At 38.6% G+C, this 13,394-nt stretch overlaps 1 protein-coding gene across 1 annotated transcript; it reads right to left on the reverse strand.

Annotated features, from left to right (window-relative positions):
- Window positions 1-6,289: 6,289 nt before the first annotated feature.
- On the reverse strand, window positions 6,290-10,811 carry HAND2 (heart and neural crest derivatives expressed 2). Its single transcript, XM_033942600.1, has 2 exons — window positions 9,600-10,811; window positions 6,290-6,969 (listed from the first exon to the last, which is right to left on the reverse strand). The coding sequence occupies exons 1-2, from the start codon at window positions 10,125-10,127 to the stop codon at window positions 6,871-6,873; spliced, it is 627 nt and encodes a 208-aa protein (XP_033798491.1). The 5' UTR covers window positions 10,128-10,811; the 3' UTR covers window positions 6,290-6,870.
- Between the last annotated feature and the right edge of the window lie 2,583 nt (window positions 10,812-13,394).

Genomic DNA, 13,394 nt, shown 5'->3' on the forward strand with positions numbered 1-13,394 from the left:
ATGTGGTGAAATCAGTTAGCTTAGCGGGGTTTAAAAAAGGTTTGAATAAATGAGAAGTCCATTGGCCATTATTGAGACGGCTTAGGGAAATCCACTGCTTATTCCTAGGATAAGCAGCATAAAAATCTGTTTTACTACTTGGGATCTAGCTAGATACTTGGGACTTGGGTTGGCCATTGTTGGAAACAGGATACTGGGCTTGATGGACCTTTGGTCTGTCCTAGTATTCTTATGTTCTTAAGTTAGTCCAATAAAAGGGGTATTACCTTTATTTCTTTTGTCTTATTTATTTTAATTCTATATATTATCTCAAAAATGCAGCTAAGGGATTACTCTTCATTAGCCCACCCAATACCTGTTATACACACATGCGATAAGTTTGGAGTACAAATTACTTGCAATTATATCTAAATCATATTGTATACATGAGAAACAAGCTGGTATGGATAAATCCTCAATTTCTCAAAGAAGAAAGGAGAATGTTAGAAAAGAATAATGCACTAAATTCTCAGGCATATGGAGGAAAATCTATAAAGTTTATAAAATAAAAATTCTTTCATGGTGCTTGACCATGTTGGGTTTCTATTCAAATGTTTTGAGTATATACTACCGAGTTAGAAATATGCTATAAAATATGGACCTTCCTTAGGGTATATGAGTTGGTGCAAGATTTTCTTTAGCAGTGATGGCAGCTCACATGATAATTATCGGGATGCCTTTTACTGTAACAAAGAGAAAAATAGTGCCTCTCTCTCCCTGCATCTCAACATATGTAGTCTGCTGGACATTTTGGCTCATTTCATTCTAGTTACAATTACTCTTTCCCCAGTAGCATTTAGAATCGGACTCTATTGGGAATTTATATATGTGTAAAAATTAAAATTGGTTGACTGCATACAGCGCTGTGTACATCTAGTAGCGCTATTAGTAGTAGGAATGCTTTTAAATAAACCGCACTAGTGTAAACATGTTCTAGTTTGTATTGGCATCCTTTAAACGGCAAGAAAAAAGTGATTGATTAAGATTTAATAACAGGTGCAAAACTCCACGCTATCATTTATTTATTTGCAGAATTCATCTGCTTTCACAAGGCCCAGTTTTCCTCATTGTTCATCAGAATCTTTGGGCTCCTTTTACGAAGCCGCGTTAGCGGCTTTATCGTACGTGACTTTTTAGCGCGCGCTAACCCCCGCGTTAGCCGAAAACGACCGCCTGCTCAAGAGGAGGCGATAGCGGCTAGCGCAGCCAGCAAATTAGCACACGCTATTACGCGCATTAAACCGCTAACGCGGCTTCGTAAAAGGAGCCCTTTGACTGGGAAAATGCACTGGAGACAGTGGGTAGAAAAGCAACCGTCATTATTAAAGTTCCACTTCGGTGTAATAATTAATTGCTGGCTAAAGCATAGAACCCTCCAATGTTTACATTGGAAGCACACCCCTCCCCCACTAAAAAAAATCTAAAAATATTCCTTAGAAAAATTCTTAAGGTGAATGTTTTCAATATGCAAGGTAGTGATATACATTCCTCTGTAAACCAGTGAAAGCAAATTCCTCGGGGTTAAAAAATATTTGTTGAATTCAGTACCGTAGCATCCGCATTCCAGACGGTGGACTGGACTTTCCATGGGGTTGGAAAGCTTCGCGTTGATTACGCCCAACTCAAGAGCAGGATGGCTCCTAGCCGTCTCATCTGACGTCAACTTGTCTTAGACTCCAACTGCAAAGATAGAGGCAGCAGAAATGGGGGAGGGCTGCGGCCTTTAATCACTCCCAGATGCCTCTAATCGCACATGCGAAGACCTTATACATACAATGCCCAAGAATACATTTGCAATCATAGATCCAAAGTTTACTCCTCAAAGGAGTATAATCACATGAACACAACAATCATGGCTTTTTTCTTTTTTGGGGGGGAGGGGGAAGGGCGATATTTAACACAGGAAATAGGATCTGATAGAAAAATATATAAAAAAACAACCCTTTATCGTCAAACCTATTACTGAACTAACAAACAGTTCTTATCTTGGACATCTTCTTTGATTCAATTGTTCTTTATTATATACAAATCAACTGACACCTAATGCAGCCACATACTGCAATGCTGAAACTCTGCCTATGAGGCAAACGGGCACAATTTTAGAAAACATGTAAGTTAAAGGCTGAACTGGCATTGCCTTGGCTATATTTCCTTTTCACAAAACTTTGCATGCGTGTGTTTGAAGAGCTCTATAAACATGCTTCTAGACACATGGATGTATGTATGTATTTATGTACATAGGGGTAAAATTTATTGTTTCAAGTCATCAGACAACCAGCACAAATGATAGCCAGAAGTTGCAGGAAGATCATCCACTGTCCTTATCGTACTATTTAAAATCTCTGTCACTCCCACTGTCTTGTATCATCTATTCAGAAATTAAGGATATTCTGTAAGAACAAAATTAATTTATTTGTAAAAGATTATTAAATATATGAGAAACCGCTGAAAAGTTCTTGGCCCCCAATCAACAAAGTTGGGGCAGTCTCCATCGAGTGATTTTCCACTTTTTTTCGTTCCATCGGAAAAATACGGAATGAAAAAAGTGGAAAATCTCTGGACTTTAGTGCTTCTAAGCACCAAACAGCACAAGGTTTTGTGAATTTGTGATACAGTTTCGGCATAAAAATCAAGAGAAGCCTGGGAACCTGAAATTCCATAGATCTGGCTGAAAAAGTGACCAGTAATAATTACAGCTTCATTGATGTGTAGGTTATCGTTGATTTTAAATTACTCTTATGGTGTCATTTTCTAGATGTGCATTTGCAAACGACAATTTATACCTTATTTTTGTTTGTTCAGACCTGCCAGTCTGCTCCTAGGGCTGAATGCATTGGAAACAGGGAAGCATAGCAAGTACGGGCCTACAGCGTATCCAAGGGTCGGATATGACTGAATGGATAGTAGTAGGAGTATATATAAAAATTGGAATCATGACATGCCATTTTTGCGAATTGTATTTCCATGTAAAATATTAAATCATTTTTGTATTTCATCTGTTCACTTTTTTGCTACAGTACACAAGCATATGCCTTTTTTGCTGTTTTAAAAACTATTCTTTTTTCATTCAATATTAGGTTTATTTTATCTTTGTTTTACGAATTTTTAGTAAAGATCAAAATATCCATCTCACAAAAAATGTCTTTGGCGCTTTAGTCAAGGAAGGATATTAATATATTTTTCTACTAATGAATCTTAGACTCTCTCTAAAAAAAACCCAAACATTAACATCTTTGGAAACTGTCAAAGGACAAAAAAAAATGTTCAAGTTGTGACTATTATGCCTATGCAATATACTGATGTCTAGTGTGACAGAGCCATTTATGTATGCAAAACTAGTTTGAACTCCTTGAAAACCTTTTTAGTTTGCTACGACAGCTGGGGGGAGGTGCGACATGAACCCTTCTTACTTTTATCTACAGTCCCACGCATCTACATCATTGTAAAGTATGGGCCACTGAAAAGCTGCAAGGGTACAGTAAAGATAAAACAGAGAGCTGCCTTTCTGTTTCCAATCTGGCTCTGAGTCTGCAGCAATAATATTCCCAATACTGCACCATTAGGTCATGAGTTTTCTCTGCTGAAGGCTCCTTCACTCTTTCCCCTCATACTCCAAGCATAAGCAGAAAAAGGAAAGCTTTTCTCCAGGAAACCGAAAATTTAAGTGGAAACAAGTTAAGCTTGGGTTAAAATCTTGCATTTATGCCTTTTTACTGAAAATGATCTGCAAGTCCTTGTTCTTCATAGTTCTCATTATTCAATGACTGGCGTCCGTTGTTGCTGGAAGTAACCAGCTGAACCGTCTGAGATATGATTAGAAAAATAGGAGACGCTAGTAATAAACCTTTTAAAAAAAAAGCCCTGAATACTACCAGCCTGCAAAGTCTCCTGTCCTGGAAGTCAAGCTAGTAATGCTGCTTCAGAAAAGTTCCTGGGTCAGGATTTCCCACATTATCTGTGCAGGGCTCACACCACTAGCCGATCTGAGGCCAGGGCACTGACATCCCAATCCACCATCAATTTACCTTCCCCACCGCCCAGCTTCCCCATTTAGCTTTTAACGTCAAAAGCTACATTTTTGTCGGCTCCGGCCTGTCTAGGGCTCTTGTGATTTAGCTTCAAGAGTGATTGCTCTCTAGAACACTGCAACGTCCACATTGCTAAGCAATTAAAATGGATTCCTTTTAGCTGGCCTAACAGTTGCAACCATTTGACAAATACAAGAGCATTTAAAACAGAATTAATAATTTCCATTTGCGATCAATTTCCCTCCCCCCACAGACTGCATTTATTCCGAAGACTCAAGCCCGTCAGGAAAACTGGTTGATGATTTGTGTTGTAACCCCGAAATAGGCCGTGACCTTTCCCTAAATTTTGGAGGATAATGGTACAACACAAAATCCAGTATTTCTCAAACCATATGAAAACTCAGTCCAATCACTGTATCAACGTTTTAAGGAGCTAGAAAAATATCCCAGTTCTGCATTTTTACAGTGCTGTTGTGCGGTTTCTTTTTCCCCAGTTCTCTAAAGGCACATTAACTTTTTGATTTTGGGTGTACAGAAAATATTTTCAAAGGCTTTTTCATCTCCTCCCACTCCCAATTCTGCCTATGGACAATAACGTTAGGTTTCAGAATTACACATAAAAAAAACATTCAAAGGATTCCATTCTAGTAGTGTAATATTTAGACTTTTAAAAGATAAAGCCACTGGTAAGTTTTATATCTGTTTGGCTGTTAAAAAATAAATAAATAAATTGTATTTCTGAAGATATGTAGTTATATATTTATGTCTTATATCTCTTTTAAGTTAGGTTTGATTCCCATACACATCCGGGGGAGGGGGGATACCGCATATATATATCTGATGTATGTTTACATTTCTGAGTTATACAGCGATGGGGGGGGGTAATGATGTCTTTTAATTTCTGTAGTTCAAAAGTGCTTTGTAATGGTTTGATATATTTCAGATGTATATATTTGTATTGCACTGTTCATATTGGAAATAATAAAATTTATAAAAAAATAATAATATGTATTTCTGCATAGCGGTCACATCTCTTTGGGGTAAGAATCATATTGGGGAACAGTATACTACTTTATAACAACAGAAATGGTTGGGTTACTGTGCAAACAAAAACACAGGAGTGGCTGTTCTCTTGAGTGTTATAAACAAAGGCAAGTGTCCCTAAGCAGAAGACTCCTGTAAAGCTGGACTGCAGACTTGCTGACCCTAGGGGAGGAAAGGGCACAGCCCTTTTGCCTAGTTGTTCTAACCCATCAACCTTCCTATCGTCAGAGAAACTGGAATACGGTGTAAAGTTCCCCTTATCTTTTATGGGCAATTGGAAATATGCCCATCCTTACTGCCACAGTTCATCATAAGCTATTAAGAACGAGATGCACGTATATAAGTTTCAAAAGTTCTAATTATAAATGCATCAGGTTTAGATAACGGATGTTAATCGATTTAGCTGTCCAGTTTGAGATTAGTATTTTGCAAGGTTATTTTTGGGTTGACAGAGCTCATGCCTCTTTCCTCCCTATTGCATCGTTCTGATGCCACAATGGCTGATAAATTTTGCAAGAAGCAATTGCATGACCTTCAGATCTAAATAAAATAAATCTAGCTTCTAAGACCAAGGGACCCTTTTTTTTTTTCCTGCCATAGAGTCGAAAATAAGGGTCTGTGTTGCCTAGATAATCTTAGCCAGGGACTTGATATAAAATTGCACTCACGGTACAAATTTGAACGTACACTGGAGAGCAAAGAGGTCTGAAGCCCATCGTTATATCTTGGCATTTGCCCCACCCTCTTCCTAAAACTTTTTTTTTGTACTGTTCCTTGTTTCAGAAAAAGTACCTGTGACATGATCACATATATTAAGCTCAATGGTTTTTTCCACCAAAGGTTGCCCTATTTAATAAACACATATAACGGTTATAGAATTGAAGTTCTCTAAAAGATGTCGCAGATGATAAATCTATCTGTTGTACAATCAAATATGTATTTTGTTTCAATCACATGCATTATTTTGTAGCCAAAGGAGGGCAGTTCTGAATACTATACACCCCCTTTGCAAAGAGAGAGAGAAAACACAGGGGTTCCCAAAATTTCTAGTCCAGGCTTAAGTTCTGATTCACCCAGAGTTTTGCTGGTTGTGAAACGCATATGCACCTATGGAAGCCATGTTATAGATGTACATTAGAAATTGGTCTATAGAAACAAAAGTGAATTAAAACAAAAGATTATGTAAAAAACAAAACACACACAGTGGTTTATTGGACACTTACAACGTTTACAATTTCAAATATTAATTAAAACTCCACATTGCAGGACAGAGGTGCACAAGAGACAAATACTGTTGGAAACAGCTTCAAATACTGAACCAGCACAACAAAACAAAACCACAACACTAAAATACCAATTCCAGCTGAGACATTGGTGCGTTTCTGATGAAAAATGTTTAGATCCAAAATGATGACTTTTAACCATACAATTCATGTACGTACTAATGCCAGGAGTCTTTTTTTTTTTTTTCTTCTTGTTACTGGTTTGTGTTGCAGTGTGTCCTATACAAAGAAATAACATTCACGAAACTACCAGACAACATAATCCCCTTACCAACTTGGAGTTGTTTCTTCATATGAAAACATGGAATGTTTTTTTTCTTCAAATATCCACAATTTTTTTTTGGGGGGGGAGGGGAGGGATGGGGAGTGTGTAAGGGAGAAATTGCACATAAATAACCTGGATGGTTCCACATACAGAACGTTTGCAGGACAGATAATCAGTTTCGGAGATTTCCATGACTGCTGAGTTCTGTCTTTCACTGTTTGAGCTCCAGAGCCCAAACATGTTGCGGCCACCCAGTCCTTCCCTTGGCTTTCTTATCGTTGCTACTAACTGTGCTTTTCAAGAGTTCATTCTGATAGGTAATAATAGAAGAAAAACAAAACAAGAAAAGGTATTTAGAAATTCAATTGTTTATGGTCTCAGTATTTCTAGTTTCTACAACAAAATAAAATAAATAAATAAATAAATTAAGATATAAAAATAGCCACTAAACATGATAAAGCAATTGAAGCTGAAGCTCAAGACCAGGCCTCAGATCTCAGCAAAATAACAAAGCTTTTCAGAGAAAAGGGAAATAAATGTTCCATTCGAATACAACTTTTATTTCTCCTGGTAGAAATGCTTGAGGAAAGCCCTCATTTCTCAAACTCCACACCATCAGTTTGTGAAAAATATAAATATTTGATTTCTGGTTGGTCGCATTAATTGCAATTCAATTTCCAATTACAGTGCAACACTGCGTTTTAACTTGGGAACGTTTTTTTTCTCACAGCTACCATTAATGGTGTCAATAATTTCCCCTTATTTTTTAAGGAATTCCACATGCATACAATGCACTATACCAATGGTTTCAAACTCGTGTCTTGGGGGCCACATGTGGCCCGCCAGGTACTATTTTGAGGCCCTCGGTATGTTTATCATAATCACAAAAGTAAAACAAAACAGTTTCTTGATCATATGTCTCTTTAGCTATAAATTACAATATTATTAAAACTTAGCCAAAAGGAAAGATTTATGAACTATAAAGAGTTTTATCTCATGCAAAATTGTCATTTCTTTAATAAGACATTAACTCTTTTTTCTGCGGCCCTCCAAGTACTTACAAATCCAAAATGTGGCCCTGCAAAGGGTTTCAGTTTGAGACCACTGCTCTACAGTATACCTAGTATATCGCGGTCTCATTACCAGATACCAGTGGAGGCAACTTCTTATGTTCTTATAGGTTCCTAGAGGACAAAGGGATTGAGGGGTACAGATAGGAGTAGAGGTAGGTTATGAAATAGTCAGGGACCACTGCTCAGGCAATAGGCCCGATGGGCCGCCGCGGGAGCGGACCGCTGGGCGAGATGGACCTCTGGTCTGCCTCAGCGGAGGCAACTTCTTATGTTCTTATATAGGCAGTTCTGGTTAGTATTTTTCCTAATTCTTGGTTAGAGTTTAATATAAAATAATAAATATTGTATGTGTATGTGTGTCTTTGTAATGAAATACATTTTTGTTTTGCCTGCTAAAGGAGAACTCATAACAATTCAAGTTACATTGTGCGAGCAGAAGAAACACAGAAGTATCCAGATGCAAGAATATTTCAATTGTAAGCTACATTAAAAAAACCCCCAAACAAACAGCAACTTTAAAATAGTTAAAACCACATGCATATACAGATGTTTGGTTATCATTTTAGCACACTTGGAAATCTTATGAAATACATCAGGTTGCTGTGTGAATTTATTTGGCTGGCCTGCCGGCCAGGCCTGCCATCCAAAAATGCATATAGTCTAACAGGGAAAAATGTTGTATTCCTTCCTTTTCTATGTATAAACGGGTAAACTAATGCTTTATAATTAATTTGCTTGTCTAGACTTCTGATTTAACAGATTATAAATAATGTAGCAACAGCTTAGATGCAAGAGATATATGTACATCAAAATACTTCTGCTATCCTGTAGTACTTAGGTGGATACGAATTCTTGAATAAAAGAAAAATCCACTCATTTCTTTATCTTTTCAAATGAGAAAGGCTTTGCTTTTAAAAAAATTTTTTTTCCACAATAAAGTAGTTCTGTTAGCAAATAAACTATAAAAGCTCCCTCCCCAGTTTTTCCAAGAGAAAGTAATCATACCAGGGGGTGCTGAAAAGTTCTCAGCCCAACCAATCAACCAACTTCCTAAATTCTGAGCCTTATTTTGCCACTATAGCTGAAAGTTTTATCTAGTTAAGTGCCAACTTGCAGAAACAAAATTCTATGGTGGTGTTTTTATTATTATTTTTTTTTAAACCATTGTTTCAGATCATTGATTGAACCATATCCAGTTGTTCTTGGTTGGGCTGAGAAATTTTCAGCATCCCCCCCCCCCTGGTAGATCCTCCTGTTATATTTCGGGTTATATTTCGAAACAGTTTTGAACAGAGACAGTAACTATCTGCATTAAACACCCAAGCTTTTAGGAAACATGAGATCAATATTTTTCAATCGGGTACATAAGTTTGGGATCTCGACTGAAAAATCACATAAGCAACTCTCTCACTCTTTTATTTGCTAATAGTTATTTGAGTTACTTCTAATAATATACTTCTGTCTAGTTCCCTCTAAAACAGTGGTCTCAAACACGCGGCCCAGGGGCCACATGCGGCCCGCCAGGTACTAATTTGAGGCCCTCGGTATGTTTATCATAATCACAAAAGTAAAATAAAACAGTTTCTTGATCATATGTCTCTTTAACTATAACTTACAATATTATTATTAAGACTTAGCCAAAAGGAAAGATTTATAAACTTATAAAGAGTTTTACCTCATGCAAAATTGTCATTTCTTTAATAAGACATTAACTATTTTTTCCGAGGCCCTCCAAGTACCTACAAATCCAAAATGTGGCCCTGCAAAGGGTTTGAGTTTGAAACCACTGCTCTAAAATCTAGAGAAAAGCAAAAGGAGAGAAGGAGCAAAAGAAGAGAGGCGAGGCTGTGGGCTCGCCTATACTGACCAGCTCTTTCTTCCTCTTTTCCTCTTTCACGTCCGTCTTCTTGATCTCCGCCTTGAAGGCCTCCGCTTCGCCGTTCTGATCGTCCTTGGCCAGCAGGTCCATGAGGTAGGCGATGTAGCTAGTGGCCAGGCGGAGGGTCTTGATCTTGGACAGCTTGGTGTCGGCGGGCACGTTGGGGATGCACTCGCGCAGCTCGGCGAAGGCGCTGTTGATGCTCTGAGTCCGGCGCCTTTCCTTGCGGTTCGCCGTGCCGCGCCGCTTCACCGGCCGCACCACCAGCCCGCCGGCCCCGCTCCCTGCCACCCCCCCGTAATGGGAGTGGTCCAGACCGGCGACGCCGTTGGAATACTCGGGGCTGTAGGACTGTGCCATGCTGTAGTCGGGGGGAGACATCTCCGGGTGGCTGATGAGCCAGCCGTGGAAGTAGGGATTGTCTTCATGGCAGCGGCTGGCGGCGGCGGCCGCGGCGAAAGGGTAGCCGTCGTGGTGCACCACCGGGTGGTGAGGGAAGCCCCCGACCAGACTCATCGCCCTCCCGGGAAAGTCCAGAGCCGGCCCTCAGCCCGCTCTCCCGCACCGGGCTCCCCTTTGCTCCAGCCCCGGAGCTCTCCTCTCGCTCTCTTTTCCTTCTTAGTGCTGGGATTTCTTCATAGATTGATTAAAGGCTCCCGACCCCCCCACCCCCACCCCCCGGGGAGATCTCCTGTCTTTTAAAAGCAATTTAAAATAATAATATTAAAAAAAATATAGCATCCGTATCTCGACTTCTGCAGGATTCAAGCAAAAAGCTGCTAAAGCAGATGTAAATGATTAAAGTCACGCATCGCTTTCCTTGTGGTTATTTTCTCCCCAAGCGATCCTTTTCATTAAACAAAACCAAGATCAATAGGGTGTTTGGGAAAAGTTCTAAATGTTTCTATTTCTCTTTCGAAGCGAGTCAATATGCTACTTACAAGAGACCTCGTCCATATCGCCTTTCTTTGCTTTGCAAATGACCAACTACCGTTTATCCTGCCACAGAAACGCTTCTTCACACAGGGCCCTCCGTGTCCCCTGACATAAAAAGTCAACAAGAACTCTCGGAGGCATTTGTGGCCGCTCCCGGGGGGCTATTTTGCTCCCACAGCGCTGGGCTCTGCAAAGGGCGCTCGAGCAGCCGCGTGTAAGTCTCGCCACGGGCAAGATTTCCCAAGCGCGAGCTCCACGCACAGCCACATCTTTTAGGGCGGCTCGGGTTAATATATGTCGTCAGAGGCTGACTCAGCCAATCACCGAGCCAAAGGGGCGGGAACCCCAAGAAGCCCGCAATAAAACTTTTTTTTTTTTGCTGTTCGCGATGCTAATTGTTCGAACTCCTCTTGAAGGATTGGCTACCCCTCCATAACCATAACGTAATTAAAACAAGAAAAAAAAAAGTTCTTTTTTTTTTTTTTTTTTTGAAAAAAACTAATCATAGATGTTAATACAAGGGTTTAACGGGCTCATTAATATATCAATATTTTTAAAGTACTGTAATACTTGTCTTTAATACTGGATCATCATAACCCAGGTAAAGTATTGCCTTCAAATAGATAGGATGACAAATTAATTGATGGGTTTTCTAATCATACTTTTAAGACTGCTTCTGCTTATAACAGTTGTAGAAAGGAATACAAATAAGGCTTCAAGACATAGGCCTTTTTCAGCTATAGTAGTATTATATCGATACAGAAAATGTGATTCTATTTATATCTCACCAATTAATAATGTGTGATAATTTTGTGGTTGTTATGGGCCCGGGAGCCTTTAGTAAAAATGTTATGTTTGATGGATGAGACTGTTTTATCAAAATTGATTTCAACAAAAAGGCAAAATACTTAGGTCTGACTCCAAGATTTATTTATTTTTTTTTTTTTGGGGGGGGGGGTTCTTGCTAAGGGGAAGACTTATGGGCAAAATACAATAGTGGTACATCATTGGAAACCCTGACAAGATTAAATTGGTTGTTTAACCTTGCCTGAATTTAAAACGTGAGAATATATATTGCAATGTTGCTATTTACAGATATACATATTATACAAGTGCATTGTCTCAGTCAACCAACTACTGTCGACATATGCTAATCTATAATCATGATCATAAAAGGAGAAATTAATTGTGATCAACAGAGGCCTTAAATTAATACTTATTGCGAATTAACTTAAGAGGGTGAAAATTGGGTGTTTTTTTTATTTTTTTTTTTTACTACTGAAACAAGGCCACAGCTTTTGAAGAAGTCAGTTTATTTGCATACGAAATATATTTTTCTACATATATCTTATGTTTGACTCAAAGAGGGACTATAGTCTGGCTTGCAAGAGACAAACATGAAAGTTATAGTATATTTGATCAGAGCAGATGCTAAATATAAAATAGTTTTGTGGGGCATGCAAAACAAACAAACAAACCCCAAAACAAAGAATTGTTCTGCTTTTCCAAATAAGTACCTAAGACTCTGGGTCCTGCCGCAAACCATTAGGCAACAAGCAGGCTATATAGTTTGGGGATAATGAGTAGTCTGCTTTGAGAATGAGAAGTTACTAGTAAAATGGTAACGGAAAAGCTGGGCTGTTTTCACGTTAGCATATTTGGGGTGGAGAAGCTGCTCAAATTGCTGACATGTCTGTGGGGTCCCCTCTACACCCAGAATGTTTACTAACTAAAATTCTATTTTCCTTCCCTTCCTGATCAAATCTTTATATTCTCTGGAAAGCATGAGCTAGTTTTCCCAAGGAACAGTTATTGTGCTTAGGAATAAATCTCTGAGTTGTTTAGATAATAGCTCAAGTGATGAGAGAAACGGAGAAGATGATGCTATTAAACGGAGTTCAAGTAATAAAGGGCTTTAGAGATACTGATTTGAAAACCCGCTTGCAAAGTCACAGCCATTTTGCTTTTCATGTGTTGTTAGGGATTATAAATGGATCATTGCATTATTTAAGCAGCTGTGAATTTCAACATCATTGTGTGGGAGACAAAACTATGCAAAAACTGGGAAATTGCTGTTATACTATATAAATTGCTGGATTTTCTCTTTCAGATTGATTGCAAGCACATTTTAAAACGGTCGAATCGGCACCTATATGGAAAATGTAAAAAGTGGAAAAATGTTTTACATCTTTACCTCCCTGTGCATTATACAATTTTATATATCGGTGTCTATAATTCTTGCCTCATATGTAGAACTTAAATATTTGGCCGTACACATAAAACAAACATGCCCACACCCATACAGAATATTATCGCTCAATCTATTCTGTAAAGATCTGCTTCTAGTTGCTGAGGGACAGACTGAAAAATGTATCTATCTACTCATCTTGTGCACTTGACAGACAGACAGACAGTCAGACAGACAGACAAACAGAAACACACATGTTTGTGACATATTCTTTCTTCTTTAAAAAGCTGCCTCTAGTTGCTGAGGAATAGCTGAATCTATCTATCTATCTATCTATCTATCTATCTATCTATCTATCTATCTATCTATCTATCTATCTATCTATCTATCTATCTATCTATCTATCTATCTATCTATCTAACCTTACTGTGCATCTGTCTCTTACTCTCACATTCTCTCTATCTCCACACACACACATACCCACCCATCTTGCACCAAAATTCCTTCCCTTTAATATTGAAACTGTCTAAGGAGGGCGCAGTCCAACAAAAAACTTTGCAGTACTTCCCAGCTTAGGCAGACTCATAGTGATTCTTTTGTAGCTCTTTTGATGTTTCATCCTTTCTAGACAAAGGAAAACAACTAGTCCCCCATATTCT

Source organism: Geotrypetes seraphini, chromosome 1, assembly GCF_902459505.1.
Source record: "Geotrypetes seraphini chromosome 1, aGeoSer1.1, whole genome shotgun sequence".
NCBI lineage: Eukaryota > Metazoa > Chordata > Amphibia > Gymnophiona > Dermophiidae > Geotrypetes > Geotrypetes seraphini.

Bases quoted from the DNA above. Each gene is read 5' to 3' on its own strand.
- HAND2 (XM_033942600.1), bottom strand. From the start codon at position 10,127: ATGAGTCTGGTCGGGGGCTTCCCTCACCACCCGGTGGTGCACCACGAC. The intron at 6,970-9,599 runs GTCAGTATAGGC...ATTACCTATCAG, and splicing joins AAAAGAGGAAGAAAGAGCTG to AATGAACTCTTGAAAAGCAC.